Source organism: Cuculus canorus, chromosome 8, assembly GCF_017976375.1.
Source record: "Cuculus canorus isolate bCucCan1 chromosome 8, bCucCan1.pri, whole genome shotgun sequence".
NCBI classification, from domain to species: Eukaryota; Metazoa; Chordata; class Aves; order Cuculiformes; family Cuculidae; genus Cuculus; species Cuculus canorus.
This window is the reverse complement of record NC_071408.1, coordinates 27,157,363-27,174,345: the sequence shown is the minus strand read 5'-3', so window position 1 is coordinate 27,174,345 and position 16,983 is coordinate 27,157,363. Positions and strand designations below refer to the sequence as shown.

The 16,983-nt window shown below is 42.0% G+C and overlaps 1 protein-coding gene across 1 annotated transcript in view; it reads right to left on the bottom strand.

Moving 5' to 3' along the window:
• EIF2B3 (eukaryotic translation initiation factor 2B subunit gamma) overlaps nt 1-16,983 on the bottom strand; it is a 106,040-nt gene that overhangs the window by 86,140 nt on the left and 2,917 nt on the right. Inside the window, exon 3 of the mRNA XM_054072947.1 lies at nt 15,248-15,387. Coding sequence (XP_053928922.1) covers nt 15,248-15,387 — 140 coding nt within the window. The remainder of the gene's footprint in view (nt 1-15,247; nt 15,388-16,983) is intronic.

Sequence of the window (16,983 nt, the reverse complement as noted above, 5' to 3'; positions counted from 1 at the left end):
TTTGGACTAGGTGAAAATAGCATCAAGCATAATAAAAGAGAACAGTAAATGACTTTGCGTTGGGGAACACAAGGAAACCCTGCAGTGCTGCTCAAGTATAGAGACAGCAGCCCAAGCTTGCTGGCAGCACAGCTCATGGTTTTTTGTGAGCATCACAAAAACCACAGAAAAGATAAGGAGAATGCGACATTCCTTGGAAGAGTCACTTAGAATCACAGAATAGTTTGGGTCAAAAGAGATCTTAAAGATCACTCAGTTCCAACCTTACCAACACCTCCCACCAGACCAGGCTGCTCAAAGCCTCATCCAACCTGGCCTTGAACACCGCCACTGAGCGGGCAGCCACGACTTCCCTGGGCAACCTGTGCCACTACCTCACCATCGTCACTGTGAAGAACTTCTTCCTAATCCCATTTAACCTCAGATTTGCAATTTACACACTCAAGTTCAGAATTTAGACTCAAGTGCTGATAACTGGAGAAAAATGAGGTCCTGCAGAGATCATCCCACCTAAAATCTGAGTTTCAGGATGTTTCTCTGTTCCTAATGACCACGGACGGAGCCCTGGGCCTCCAGTCCAGCCATCACTGAACACAGTGTTTAGTCAAGTCAAATATGGAAACATGGTACCTAAGGCCTCCAAACCTCCGCTCTCCCTTTCTAGCCCTAGCTATCAGCACTTCACTATCCAACATTTCCAAACTGTGGAATGCTCAGATATTATGAGATAACATACATATTCAATCTGGATAAATAGAACAGTAACATAACACACCAAGAGATTTACACAAAACAGAGGAAAAAAAAAAAAAGTAAAGAAAAAAACCTCAAACCCAACATGTCAACAATTATATTAAACCCAGCACAATATGGAATATCTGCACAAAAACAAGGCCGAAAAGCAGAATGTTTCAAGAACTCAGTTCAAGACAAGCAATTTAAAAATAGAAAACATGTTTTCAATGAAGCTAATTCATACCACAGATCAAAAGATGGATGCAATTATACAGTGTAATATACCAGCATAAATAAAAAGCCTTGGACTTTATCACACCCTGCATATAAAGGCAATACTAAAAACACTTTTATAATCAGCAATAACTGCTGGATCCCTTCTGTTCAAGCAGGAGATATCAAGGTTACCACAGATAGTTGGCAGCAAGCGATGAATTTTTAGTGGTATTCACTATGCTTTTTCTATCAAGTACAGACAAGGGCAGGACCTCACAGCCTAAACTGCTGATGGTCTCAAAAACTGCAGACTAGAAAATGAGAAAACATGTGTTGCAAGGAAATCTCTAATTTGAACAAAATCAGTCTCATCAAGAGAAAGAGGAAAACAAATGTCAGATTGCATTACAAACAGAAAAGCAGCAAAATATCCACAAGCAGTAGAACCAGCCCCTAAAAAAACTGAAGGCAGACAAAACGTTGAAGTTAAATGCTCAGAGTTTCCAATTGCACAGTATTACAGCTGAGACTTTGACAGGAAAAGAAAAAAAATCAAGAGATTAGATAGAGTCTGTTCCTACACTCAGCCTAAGTGAACACATGCACAAACAGAGAACTATGCATCACTTCCTGCAGTGTCACCATAGAACAGGGGAGAAAGGAACAACTTATAATTACTGCTGGAATTAAGACTGAGTTTTATACACAATAGCCTGGAACTTCACCCACATGTTGCATTAACAGTGGGGTTTGTGTGTAATGCTTTTATTATTCTGAAGGGTGGAAAGGAAAAGAACAGTTTGGCTGTGGGCAAGCGTTTTGATTGCTCGTTAGCACGCTCCAGGCAAAGCCAAAGATACCTCCCAGCAATTGCATTACTCACCACTCTTCAGATCAGAAACTTACATCCAAGGCTTTAGAGAATCCCTTTTTATCTCAGTCTCCATTTAAGAGTCCTCCAGTTTCCACACCTGTGACCTCTTTGAAGCTCTATGGCTGCTGCTGTAACCGGAGCAGGGAACCTCATTTATTTTTTGATGTCTGTAGGATCTTATTAGCTACCAACTGAAATGGCTGCCTTTGGCTGGGAATTCCCACTCTGCTTTTGTCATATGCTTGAGAGCAAAATTCAGAAGAAAATCATGATTTAGTACTTTGTCAGTTTACCTCCTGTGCACTTACGCTGCAGCAGCAAGTTTGCTGTAGACCACCACCTTCCTAACCCTTCTAAGGACAAAGGGCATTGGAGGCACAGGATGTCCCTCAATCTGAAAACCACCAGCAACTTCTCATTAAAGGACAGAGGAAACATTTCTTTTTAAAGACAGTGCATAAAGTGAAAGAAGTCTCATGTGGGAGCCAAGGGAGTCTCTTCTAATTTCTTGGATGGCCCTGGATTCATCAGGTGAGGATAGCTTAAGGCAATGTAAATGCCTCCACATACGTAACCTGTCAGCATCACTGTTTATCTTCTCAGAGAAAGCTGGAAGAGAGATGCCAGAAGCTGGGGAGGAGTCTTAACCCCAGTACCATCACATGGTTCATCCTATGCGTTGTATCAGATGGGATCATACAATGAAAACACCATTTAAGGTTATCTTTCTATCTCAAGAGCTACCATCCAAAATCAATATTTTTAAATTTACATACATATAAGCTAGGAACAGGAAAGATATTCAAGCCCAGAAGGCATCCTGTCTCCTCCCAAGAGGAAGCCTCATTACCTACTGCTCAAACTGACACGTGGGGTGGAAAAGGGTATATTTACAGTTATTATCAACCAAAAGCAGAAGTTTAGAGATGAACACAAGTCCATAAGCTTATTAAGACTATTTTCAAAGCAGGACATTGATAGGATGACACTTACTGAATTGTAAAACTTCTGGTCTGGAACACAAGCTTTGTGATCCACCTCTTCCCTGGCTTCGACTCCTACAATTTTGTCCTATTTACAAAGTACTCTGAAAATCATTTTCCCAGCCTCCTCCTCCAACCACACTACCCTTCTTCACTGTTCCATTTTCTGTCACATCCAGCACAAGTTTTTTATCCTCCTTTTGACAGCCTATCCCTTTCACTCACCATGCATTTACCAAGTCTACTTCTGCCTTCTATCAATAAAGGATGACAGCTCTATCATCTACTTGTATCATCTAAAGGACATGGACTTGGGCTCTATTGGGTTTTGGTTGATTGTTTTAGGATTTTGTTTGTTTGTTTTAATAAAAGAAATCTGCTACCCTTACACTTACAGAAAACTACCAGTTATCAGGCTATCAGTCTGCTGGGGCACCAGATGCACTGACACATATTATCCTGTTTTGTTAGGCTCTCTCATTTGTCTCAGGTCAAGAGTCATCTCCTGGCTTTATGTCCCAATCCTAAGGGTGCCAGTCGCTGTAGGCGACTGTTTTTTCTCCATCTAAAGGCATTCAGAAAGCATGCACTGTCACTCAGGAGAAGCATGCAAAAGCTCAGGGGAGCACCCCATAACCCAGTCCCTGGATTCACCGGTTCACAGAGGGTGAGCCTGGCAAGCTGAATTTCCCCCTGGCTCAACACACTGCACAAACAGATCCCTTCTTCACAGGCAAGAGAACTCCAGAAACAAATGGCACTTTCCTCGTCCCTCCAATTCCTGGAAGGCATGTTTCCAGGACTACCTGGATGGCAGCACTACGAGACCTGCTGCACAGCTGATCTTGGACCCTACCTCACATGAACAGAAAGGAGAACACCACGATCACGCTCCACTCTCAACAGCAGCAGCGCAGCAGGCTTGCTGCCAAAGCCCAGAGCTCAAGCCCAGGCTTAACACTTAATGTAAGCAGAGCCTTAGGCAGTCAGGTGCTGCAGTCACACAAACAATAATAATAAAAAGTAGTCCTAATGGAGCTCAATCAGCTCAACTTATTGAAGAGAAAGAAGGCTTTTGCCCACAGCCCACAATTACCTAAACAGAAGATCTCTCAGCAATACAACAAAAAGCAGGCACGACTGGATTCCGTGGCTATAAATCAGCGTTCAAGGTAGAAATAAAAAGCAAAGTGTTTCAAGAGGGAGAATAAAGATCATCTGGAATAAAATACAAAAGGATGTAATAGACTTTTCATATACTAGAAGGTATCAATAAGGACTTGCTATCTTTCAGGAACACATTCACTAAGTCATCCATGAGCTTTGGGGCTAACAGCCCGAATTACTGTGTGCAAATTCCCTTACAGCCTAGAGGATCATAATGATTCCTTGCAGTCTCAAACCAGACTATAACCGAAAATCAAGAAATATACAGCATGTATCTTCAGGAATCATTCTGCCATCCTGCAGCCTGTATCAGCACTATCTTAAATCAAGAAAAAACTGGTGTGAAACCCTTTCCAAGGTCAACCCCAGTCATTACACAAAAGCCAGCCCCAACTGTGCTCCGGTAGAAAACCCAAACGCTAATCTGCTCCACAAAGCATGGGCTCAACAGGACCAGTCACTGTGAAGCACAGCTCAGGGGCACTGCCTCTTCACACCAGCCTGCAAAGAACTGTGTCCACATGCATGAAACTGGATCAGCTTTGTTCAGGTGTTTTTTTCCTGTGAGAAAAAATCACTGCTACATAAAAGGACTGTTTTGAACCACAGATTCCTATCCCATGCTCCATGCAACACTATTTCCTCCTCTAGCACCTCTCCAATTTTTCCGGTGACATTTGGTTTGCAACAACGGCTGTTCTAACAAACTCTCCTATGAAACTGGCAGCCTGATCTAGGGGGATGTCCCTGCCCATGGCAGGGGGGTTGGAACTAGATGATCTTTAAGGTCCCTTCCAACCATCGCTATTCTATGATTCTATAAAAACTTCAAAACCTCCACTGCTTTTTCCAGCATTATTAGTCTACATCTAGAATTGTCACTGTCTTCCCAAGGGAGTAAACAGAATTTATACTACAGAAAAATGCCTAAATTTGCGTCAAGAAAATCTGAACAACAATTGGTCATCTCTTTTCAGCACAGAACCACAAACCTACATAGGTTTCCCAGTTAACATAGTGTAACAAAATGCAAAATAAATTCCCAACATCCTACAAGTCCACTGATCTTTCTCGTGGCTTTCACCAAATTAAACAATGTCAGAAAAACAGTGCTGAGCAAAGTGACAGCCTCCGGGATCGCATGCACTGCTGACAGCATTGCACTGCCATTATCAGCGTTACACAGCCGTACCACGCTGCAAACACAGATATAGGGACAAATTCTCGCAAGCACAGTAACTACATGGGTTGATGTCTTGCAACCTCTCCCTCCCACATTCCTGAATAACTGGAGCTATGTACTTAGGCTAACACACACAATTGTGTTTGATCTAAACAATTCCATTTTCTGTTTCGACTGCTCACTAAAGACTGTCACTTGCGGTAACTGTGAGCAGCACAGCCCACATGTGCCAGGAAACGCCCCAGCCTCCAACAAGGGAAGGGCTATTAAGACCCAAACATGGGAAAAATACATAAGCTGAAACCACGCAGGCTAGAAACAAAGTAAAAAGGCTTCAGGTAGCAAGGAAGGAATGTCATTCCAGAATGAATGTGCAAATAATCCGTGAATGCCTCCTTGCAAGTAGCATCCCAGTTGAAGCCAGGGAGGACTCAAGTTTCCTGGGGAAAGGCCAAGGACATAGTAAGTTACGAGCTAAGAATTAAGAAAACATGAGACTAAATGCTACCTTCACATTCAAAACAAGGACATCATCAGGGAACACCAAAGAGACTCTACACAGCTCCTGCTCCACGGAGTCCAGGGTGACACTGACATCAGCAACTCCTTCACACCAACATTCATTCCCAGCGTGGAGACTGTTACGTTCCCCAGGCTTCTACACAGCACAGGGCTTGGGTCTCTCCCCTGAGAGCATCAAGGAAAGACTTTTTCCCCACGCCCTTCGTATTTTATTCTCTCTTTATAAAACAGGATGCACAAATTCATTTCACACAGACTTTTTACTTCAAACATTCACCAAAGAATGACTTTTGAAAACTATAAACTTGAGTTTGACTTACTAATGTAAAAGGTTTTCTATTGCCTCATAAAACAAGATGATAATAAAGGACATTTAACTATTCTTTACCGTCATGTGCCCATAGTGTTAAAAAGTGCAAAAATCTTTATTAAAGTTGTATTTTTTCCTCAACACAGAGCACGGCAAATTATTGACACAAGTCTGTATATACTTCAAAAAGAAAAAAAAATGAAGGATGATTTACAAAAATGAACACTAACTTCAGCCCCTCACTACAAGAAAGACATTGAGGTCCTGGAGTGTGTTCAGAGAAGGGCAACGAAGTTGGTGAAGGGGTTGGAGCACAAGTCTTATGAGGAGCAGCTGAGGGAACTGGGGTTGTTTAGCCTGGAGAAAAGGAGGCTGAGGGGAGACCTTAACACTGCCTACAACCTCCACTGAAAGGAGGTTGTAGCGAGGTAAGTGCTGGTCTCTTCTCCCAAGTGACAGGTGATAGGATGAGAGGGAACGGCTTCAAATTATGCCAGGGAAGGTTCAGATCAGATATCAGGAAAAATTTCTTCACCAGAAGGGTTATCAGGCTCTGGAAGGAGCTGCCCAGGGAGGTGGTTGAGTCCCCATCCCTGAAGACTATTAAAAGACAGGTAGATGAGTTGCTCAGGGATATGATTTAGTAGTGGACAGGTATAGTTGAACTTGATGATCTCAAAGGTCTTTTCCAACACAACAATTCTATGATTTACCCCCAAAAAAGTAAACTAGTAGCAGGTCACATAAAACAGGGTGCTTTTAGACAAACTGTTTCAGCTGTTTGTGCAAAGAGCTGACTATGTCTGCAACCGGAATGGGCCGAATTTGTGTAATTCATCAGAGATCACATCGGGTCTAAATGAAAACATATACTGTAATGCAGGAGAAATGCTGACATTTAACTTCTACATAGAAATGAGGTACTGGCTAACATAATGAGCACGGGTCTCAAGTTGCCAGAAGTGTGAAAAGGATAAGGACATGCAGTGGGAGATGCAACAATTAAAACCAAGAGGCATTTCAGGTCTGTCAGTGACTCTTCCTTGCAGGACACCTAAGGTCTTCACATTATTTCTTTTCCTGTGTGTATAATGGAAGGCATCTTCTTTAGCTGACAGTATGCACAATAGCAAATGTCCTAATAACCATTCTTGATTCTAACCTTAAGAGCTAATTGCCTCATTTAAACCTCTGTTTTTTTTAACCATGATCCATAGTAAACCCTGGCAACAAAATAATTAATTTAATGAGCTACATTCTTCTAAAGCTGAGTAAATTTAAAAAAAAAAAGACAAACCCAACAACCAACAACTGTTGAATTCTCTGTTACCCTGCCAGGAAAAACAAAGATCAGAGCAAAGTCCTGAACACATTCATCAAATACACAGTCAGGTAGCTCTATATCATTCACCTCAGCAACATCGCCAGTCAGAGCACCTGCCAGTAGAGCCACTTTTCACTAAGACAGTCAGCTGTGCTTTGGGAACAGGACTCGGGCATGCAATCTGCAACTCATTTTGTCTAATGCCTCAATGGTAGCAGCTTTCAATGAGACATACAGAAGGAAACAAGATGCTACATATTCTGAGAGCTGCGATCTAATGCATCTGCTTTTTTCCCATGCAGCACTAACTATATCAGAAAGACAGAATAAAAATGGCAAGACAGCAGCTTTTACCTGCAGTTTAGGTACTCAAGTAAACAGTGTTTTCATAGAATCATAGAATGGTTTGGGTTGGAAGGGACCTTAAAGCCCATCCCGTTGCAACCCCCCTGCCATGGGCAGGAACACGTCTCACTAGATCAGGTTGTCCAAAGCCCCATCCAACCTGGCCTTGAATACCTCCAGTGATGGGGCAGACAACTTTTCTGGACAACTTGTTCCAGTGCCTCACCATCCTCACAATAAAACATTTCTAATAATGCCTAATCTAATCTCCCCTTTTTCAGCTTAAAATCTATTCCCCCTCATCCTATCCCTGCACTCACTGATAAAGATCTCCTCTCCAGCTTTCCTGTAGCCCCCTTTAACAACTGGAAGGCTGCTATAAGATCCTCCCACAGCCTTCTCTTCTCAGGCTGAACAACAACTCTCTCATCCTGTCCTCGTACGGGAGGTGCTCCAGCCCTTGGATCATCTTCATGGCCTCCTCTGGACTTGCTCTAACAGCTCCATATCCTTCCTTTGCTGAGGACTCCAGAACTGAGAATGCCATTTGTCACTAGTCTCCACTTGGACACTGAGCTGCTGAACACAACTCTTTTGAGTGTGACCATCCAGGCAATTCCTTATCCACTGAGTGGTCCACCTGTCAAATCCACATCTCAATTTAGAGACAAGAATGTCATGCTGGACACTGATAAATGCTTCACACAAACCCAGGTGGGTGATGTCAGTTACCCCATTGTAGAAGGCCACCAAATTTATCTGGCACATTTGTCTTTAGTGAACTGAAGTTGGCTGTCACCAATCACCTCCTTAATTTCCAGGAGGATCTGCTCCATGATGTTGCCAGGCACAAAGCTGACACCCTGCGGCCTCTAGTTCGAGTCTTCCATTTTAACTTTTTAAAAAATGTGGGTTAGGTTTCCCCTTTTCCAGTCACTGCAAACTTCACCGGATTGCCATAACTTCCCAAATACATGGATAAAGCCTTAGTAACTTCATTCACCAGTTCCCTCAGGACCCGCAGAGGCATCTCATCAGCTCCCATTGACTTGTGTACCTTCAAGTTCCTTAGACGGTCTCAGACATGATCTTCTCCTACAGTGGGTGGTTCTTCAATCTCCTAGTCCCTGTCTTTGCCTTCTGTGACTTGGGTGGTGTGGCTTACGCCCATGCTGGCAAAGATCGAGGCAAAAAAGTCATTGAGTATCTCAACCTTCTCCATATCCTGGGTAACCAGGTCACCCACTTCCTTCTGGAGAGGGCCTACATTCTCCCTAGTCTTCCTTTTCTCACCGACGTACCTACAAAAGAGACTTTTGTTGTCCTCAACATCCTCGGCCAGATTTAATTTTATCAGGGCTTTAGTTTTTCTAACCCAATCCTTGGCTGCTTGGACAATTTCTCTGTATTTCTCCCAGGCTACCTGGCCTTGCTTCCACTCTCTGTAGGCTTCCTTTTCGTCAGGTCTGCTGAAAAAAACCTGATTAAATTCTTTTTACTATTTCAAAATAGATGAACAGAATATTTAGTTAAGTCTTGCTCAGACACAGACTTTGTCTCTTACAAATGAATTTCATTTGTTTTTTTTATTTCCACTGACAGCACAAAAAATCCGTAACTATATATTATGGGGACTGAAGTTTTTCTTTCCATGCTCACCAAACTCTGCTCAGCTGTACCAAAAGGACTGAGATTCCACCTTCCAGCCATTACAGCAAGCTTACTTACATCATGTGTTTGGAAAGGAGATTTTTCAACAGAGGAAGTGAAGCGCTTCGCCATGCCGTCCAAGACTCCACGGATCAGTGACCCTCAGCAGCATACAGACCACCACCGTGACATCACACTTTCCACAACATGGCTCCCAAAGATGCACATACCAAGAGAATCTGGAGTTTCAATCTTTGTTTATTTGTTCAAAGAAAGTTGGTTTTTCTTCTTCTTTTTGGTAGCTTTTTAGGGTTTGTTTTGCTTTCCTTTTTAAGAGCTGTATTACTTTCACATCTTAGTTTTTGAAACTGAGAAAGCCAGGTGGACCACCTGAGACGAAACATTCCGCATGCAAGCACTCACCAGTGCTAGCAGCAGAAGACATGCTGATTAATTCACACCATATTAGTCAGGGCTTCCATTAACATAACTAAGGGCTCATCAAGGAAGGAAAATGTGAAATTGTTCCATTGCTGTTACTCTGCTGGAACTCCACAGTTTAATCACTGGCTGGAGTATAGTTGAGTGACACAAGGGAGAGAAATGCTTAACAGAAGATGAAAATAATATAGACTCAGTGAAGACAAATGCTTGATCTAGACACACCCAATCCACCTCCTGCTTTAGCCTGAAAAACAGATTCATGACTTAACCAGGTTTGTCAACCTGCTGCCTGGAGAGGCCCCAGCCTGGGAGGTGGTGTCAGACAGCAGCTGCCTGGGTCCGGTAAAATTCGGCACGAGAAACAGAATAGGCAAATATAAGAGATGCCTAAATTTCAGAGGAAATAATTTATAAACTACAGTGACACCCCCACCTTTTTTTTTTTTTGTCAAGAATAATCTACAACCCACAGAAATGTCTGCAGGAGTTTGATGAATGGTACAAGCGGAAGGGCACAGAAACACAGTTCTCATAGAGCTTTCCTGAGTCAAGAGTTTCGACTCCCGACATTCCAGGACATTACTTAGGTTATATTTTAAAACCCAAACAAACAAACAAAAACACAACCAAAACAATCAAACAAACAAAAAAAAAAACACGAAAAAAAAACACAACCAGCTTCTCACTCCAATATAAATTTTGTGGATTTTTGTCTTGATTACTCCTGGGAGACTGTTTTACAATCCTATTCTGCCCTGATGAAACCTTTTCATAATTTTCAGCCTGTGTTTTCTCATAGCAAGTATAAGCCCAATTACACTGCACCCTTAATATCTTGCCTCCTTTTCCAGTGTTTGTTCTGTACCTGCATTTGAGTTCCACACCTGAGCAATATTCCAGCTAAAAAATCTTCCCGTTGCCTTAAGCAATAGTATTAATTTCTCATGGCTATAAAAAAAATATTTTACATTCTCATCTTGTGTTTACTTTTCCTTCCTCCAACAGCCTGGCTGCTCACCATCACCCTATTTCAACTGGTACTTCCTAAGACCTTACAACTTACCCTTGCGCTTCTAGCCCCTATTACAATTTCTTGTTACTAATCCCCAGAATCATGAGTTCCGTCTTACCAAAGCCTTGACAGTATGACTGTGCTACAATATGGTCAGTCATGGCACACCTAGTTTGCATATCGGTCCTGCGAATCCTCCAAAGGAAGGCTACTAAGCTGCAAGAGAAGGCCTTTGAGAATGGTAATAGAAATCAAATGAAGACATAAATCTGGACTGCAGAAGTCACAGAGCAACATACCGCAGGGAATAACCCCCCTAAAAATCCCTGATGCACATACCAGAAGACTTTACATTGTGACTTGAAAAAAGTGTGTCCACTGACACCAGCTACAGAGGAGCTCTCTTCACTCTTCATGACCAAGGAAAGTAATCAATTCAAACCCAGAGGCACAGAGGGCTGGCTTGTTTCTCTGCTTAGGCTAAATCATGAGATGACAGAGGCCGTGTAGTGGTAATGCTAGTTTCAACAAGAGCATTATTATATCGTTAACTGTGAGTCTATGTTCTACTATTTCCAACCCTATATACAAATGAGAAAAGAACTAAGCCTTTGCAGCTCCACTTTCATTTTTATATTCTGAAAAGCCACTCATCATCAGTCCTGCAAAAGACGAGCAAAGAACTAAGAATTTAAAGGGCCAAAAGAATAAACCCAGCAGTGGTATTAAAAGTATATAAAAGAATAAAGATTGGACATTAAAATGATAGCAATGGAAACAGCCCTAAGGTACAGAGAGCACAGCGGATCCTGAAAGCAACAGCATTCTGGTGCAATGCTGGGACTGTCCACAGGAGAGCAATCACAGAATCATGGAATTGTTCGGTTGGAAAAGACCTTTGAGATCATCAAGTCCAACAGTACCTGTCCACTACTAAACAGAGCACCTCATCTAATTGCCATTTAATCACCCTCAGGGATGGAGACTCAATCACCTTCCTGGGCAGCTCCTTCCAGTGCCTCACGCAATGAAGGATCCAACTGATAGCTGTCAGAAAGTCTTTAAGTAGTTTTCATATCTCTGTATAAAACAAAACAATTAAGAAATCAAAGAGTAACTCCTATACCCACTTCTTGCTTTTTCAATATAATTTTAAGTGCTGGACTTAGTACAAAATATTGGTGTTATATTATCCTATCAAAAAATAATACAAATACAGGCAAAAAAAAAAGCCCTGTTGGTTTCTACTCCACATGCTGCAAATGATTTTTCAGCTACTTACATTTAAGCCGATGCACTCCTAAGCTGAGGATCTCTTTAAAGTCATAATCTAGCACTCACCAAAAAAACCCCACAACACTTGCAGTTCAGAAACTGGACTGTAGCTTTACTGAAGTTTCTGTTTTGGTAGTTTCCATTCAGAACAGCTTCAGCTTGTGTCTAATCTCTTGTCCTGCTAGCTTTTTCAAGGTGGGGAAACAGAGGATGCCATACACATACAGTATAGAAAGATGACCTTATGCACAAAACCATGAGGGACTTGCGGCAGATGTCCAGTTTCCAGTACTGTTACGGTTCTCTTTTGATCATATGTAAATTACTTCACCTTGTTAAGCCTCAGTTCTCAGTCACAGAGTTGTGATGACAAACTGGTTAATGCCATTAACTATTAGATTGGAATCTTTAAATAAAACAAACAAAAAACCCATCACACAAGTCCATTAAAGAACTACTGGCAGTGAACAGGCCAGACTGACATCCAGGCCTTGGAGCCTGGAGCTTGTTCTGAACAACCAGTAAGTGGAACTTACGGGACCAAGTTCTTTGTTGTTAACTACTTCTCAAAGAGGCGTCTTTAGGAATCAAATTTAGCATAACATCTTTATTGTGTGAAGGATCCAAGAAAAGGGTACATTCAGACTTGTAATGAACACAAAAATCCTAACGAATGCTACCTTGTCAGTGGGGTGTAGGCTGAGGCAGCCAAAAATATCAAGAGGAGTTCCAGGAGAGCTAAGAGCACACATCCACCGTATCAACTCTTGAAGCTAAGATGTCAAAAAAAATCTTGTTTGTGTAGAATGGGCGAACAGCAAACAAAAACTTGAACAGCCTTCCTTTGCTGAATTGTTGAATTTCTGAACAACCAAGAAAGAGTAAGACTGGTGGAGTCAGCTGCTTGTTTCCTTGAACCAAGACAGCCTTACCTGTCCCCAAAGCCAGCACCAAAAAGCAATAAAACAATGCAAACTGCCCTCCCTCAACACTTACAGGCTCTGCATGTCTGTATCCTCATGCTACTACTGAATATAATTCTTTGGATCTAATCGACATCTAATCTCTAAAGTTATCAAGCTTCACTAAGCAAGGTGAAGCCCAACAAAAAAGCACAGCAAGCAGAAATGCTGCTGTGGTGGAACTCCCACAGTCAAACACTAAACAAGGCAGCAAGTCAGGAGGTTTTATGCTTTAGAGTGGTCTGACATTTATGCACATCTCATAATTTGTGATCAGCAGTTCAAGTAGCCTTAGATACATTTTTCTTACAGCGCATTTATAATCTTGGCTTTACCCCAGTCACTTGCATTGCACACAGGGAAGTTGTCTATACTGTGCCACGTATATTACCCTGTTTTTATTGAGCATACTTGCTCTTCTGTCTGTAGGCAATTAACCCAATTTGCGACAAATAAGTTTCAGCAACCAGTTTAAACTTCTCATCAGGCTTTTGGCATGGGTTGCAAAAAGCCTGCCAGCAAACTATGGCCACAAGCAGCAGTTGTTTTCACCAAGGTAACTCATTCTTCAACGAGATCCCTCTCCTGCTACGCCACAGACACAGCCAACATACAGCAGCTTTTCAGCTACCTCTGCTGTGGTTCTCTCACCTCTATCGCACAGGAGAGGGTACACCCTGTAAGAGGTGTTCCGGTGGTATGCATTTACTAGAGGAACGACTCCAAAGTACACACTGCAGTGATCTCCTCAGGAACTCAGTATAGGATTATTTCAAATAAGAGACCACTTTGTCCTCTCTGGCCAGAGAGGCAAGATGTGGAACAGAACAGGCAGAAGCCATTGCTGCTGTTTGTACAGAGCAGTTGCCTCAAGAAAAGCTGTACGTTTTTCAGTACTGCCTCACATCTTCTCTAAACCTTTTTTCTGAAAAATAAAGAGAAGATCAATACCGCTGCTTCTGAAGACACAGTCTGTTTTCTTAGCCCCACATGCTTTGCTGTTATTTTCCAGGCCTCCCTCTATGCAAACTCGCCTGGATTAACAAAAAGAGGGACACTCAGACAGCTGGGCTGATCGCGTTAATCAGGCAATAAAACTGTAACAGCAGGTTCACAATTTGCAGCAGAGAGATATTTCTTTACGGCATGCACACATTTAAAAACACTGCCAAACTGAGTTACGACAGAGTGCGATTCTCCACGTGACAGAAACATTTGGTTAGGTTCAACTGATTTTGTTGATTTTGCTTTTCCTCTATAAATCTTCTCTTCATCCTTTAGATTAGTCTACTCTGTGCATTAATCCCTTGCAGAATCTCTCTCATGTGACCTAGACACCCATATTTGCCTGGAAAGTTTTATCTTGTCCCAGCTGAAGCCTTTCTCTCGGGAATAGACAGTTATATCGCAGCTTATTACCTTCAAAAAGAACCTGAAGAAAAAGACACCTCAAGACTTGAACAGTTCATTGAATTTCTGTTGCAACCTTTATGTAAACAACCAGCTTGGTTAAGATGGCCTAAACAGACAGGAAACAAATCGGAAGGATTAAGCGTATGACAACCACAAAAGCAAAATTCCATCCCAGACCATGGTGAAAGCTCCAAGCAGCATTTTTGCCTTAACATGGGAGAGCTTTAATTGCGAGTTGGAAATTAAAGCTCTATAAACTGACACGTTTATTAGAACAGCAAGCCTTTATCACATTTGGGCACTGTTTGTCAAAGAGCCTGCCATATGACCAAGCCAGCAAAAGCACAGGAAAAGCAGAAAACTGAAGCACAGAGCAAGTCTCTGCCCAACAGCGCAGGCAAGCCTGGGACAGGGCCAAGAACTGAAAATAAGCTTCGTTAAGTATCGGTGTATTGCCTAAGGTAAGACAATAATGAACAATTGTGCTTCCCCAAGCACTAACTGGACAACAGCTGTCACACATCACATCAAAAACTGTAGGAACAAATACAACCTTTTAATTAATCTGCCAGAAAGCTAATGCTGACTAAGAAGCAGTCATTGCCCAGTCAGGATGTGCTCCAGCCTTCCTAGCTGTCAATTCTAGTCACTTAGCATCTTCATCTGATTTCCCCCATGAGGTGACCTTTAAAAAATATCAGCTCTTCTAAAGATCAGGAAATTCAGTTACCCTCAATATCACTCCACGCAACAGTTCTTAAAGCATGAATAAAAATAATATACTACTATAAACAAACATCTTCCAGTCAAGTTCAATAAAAGAGAGCAATACCTTGATTTTCTGGTGAATATGCCTCAGTGAATCTGCAGTACCCATGTCCATGTTGTCACTGATGCACACAAAATCCAGCTTCATTTTTGTGTCCAAGTTTAACATCTTTTGGATTTCCTTCCTTGTAATCACAATGACCTCTAGGACAGAGGAAAGTGGGATAAGACCAAGCAAAAAGAAAAAATATTCATCACAAGTAGGACACACTCACTTTTTATTTAGAAAGCCTGACAGAACTGTGAAAAGGCTTGAGGAATACAACTGGGCAACAGTAATTTTTGGCAATAATAACTTCTGAGGAAGAGAATTCAACTCCTAATGAATATGAAAGCAATCTCCCTTGCTTTGTGTGGGTGGAGGGTTGTTACTGAAAAAGACAAATGCATGGGAGTAGCATGAATTGGAACGAGAGAACAGAAATCATTAGTGAGTGACTTCAAACCACATGTCCTCAAACAGACCAATGAGACCCTGCATCAGTGGCACCAACACTTCAGAGCTTTGCCTTTTGGCATCCCTGATACTGTGTAATCCTCTGTGGACAGCATCAACAACCACAGTATTACAACATAATCACTAAACTGCTTCCCAGCACCAGCTAGACAGCGGAGGGGAGTAATATGTGAGCAACAAACTCATTCCATCTTTAGAAGAAAAAAAGGTAAATGAATATTTGAAGGATATCAACAGTGGCATGAAAGTGTATTTTCTATGATTAAGAATGTGAGAAAAGAAGTGCTGCAAAGAATGAGAAAATAGAACACCAAGAAACCTTTTCTTCTAGCTTCAACTGGGAGGAAAAGCAAGAGTCAAACCTTCAAAATAAAATATCCCACCTCCAAAAAAACCCAACATTGTAACATCATCTTCCACATGGAATTTTAACAGAGGAGTATGGGAAATAATACAGCCTTCAGCCTAGGAAGACCCTGGGGTGAGATGAAAATACATTAAAAATCTGTATCATTCAAAACTGAACTCATCCTGAATCTGTTAAGAGGAAGGAGAAAGGAACTGTAAACATGAGAATCGTGGCAGTTTGGCACCAGAGATATGGGAGGGTTCCCCTCCTGCTTCCATACCGGATGCCAACTTGGAACCAAAGCAGATTGAAGAACCTAGAGAAAGGGATTGACAGCATACCTTGAACTGGGGAAAGAAATAACAGATGGAGAAGGAGTTGGCGTCAGGTGCAAGTTCTAAAAGTTCAGCATAAATTGGTGAGCTGCACAAATGTTTCCTAAGCTTTATTAGGAGAGATGAAGCACTTGCAGCCGGGACAAAAGGGACGCATGCAGTAAATCAGACCATGGAACACCTTCTTACTAATATAAGCAAGTATGAGGAACTAAACCATCCGGTAATACTTAGAATCATGATCAAGGGAGGAAATTCATGCCACTGGAGTATTAAGGCAAAAACATACAGCTTGGTCAAGAGACCAGAAGCAATAAAGGAGCAGAAAGGTGGCAGCTTACTTACTGAAGCTGCATATACAGCCCTGCACATCCAAATTTTCTTTGGGGACAGATGAGCTGCAGAGCTGTGTGTGGGAAAGGAGGATGATCTGACTGTAAGACCACCTACTAGGGGTCAAGAACGTCAAGTGGAAATGGTTATTGCTGGATAAAGGGCCACACAAAGCACAAGACTGGTTACAGAGAAGCTTTTAGCTATCTATAAATCCATACCACAGGATATAGGTATGACTTTAGGTAAAGAAGTCATAGGAGAAC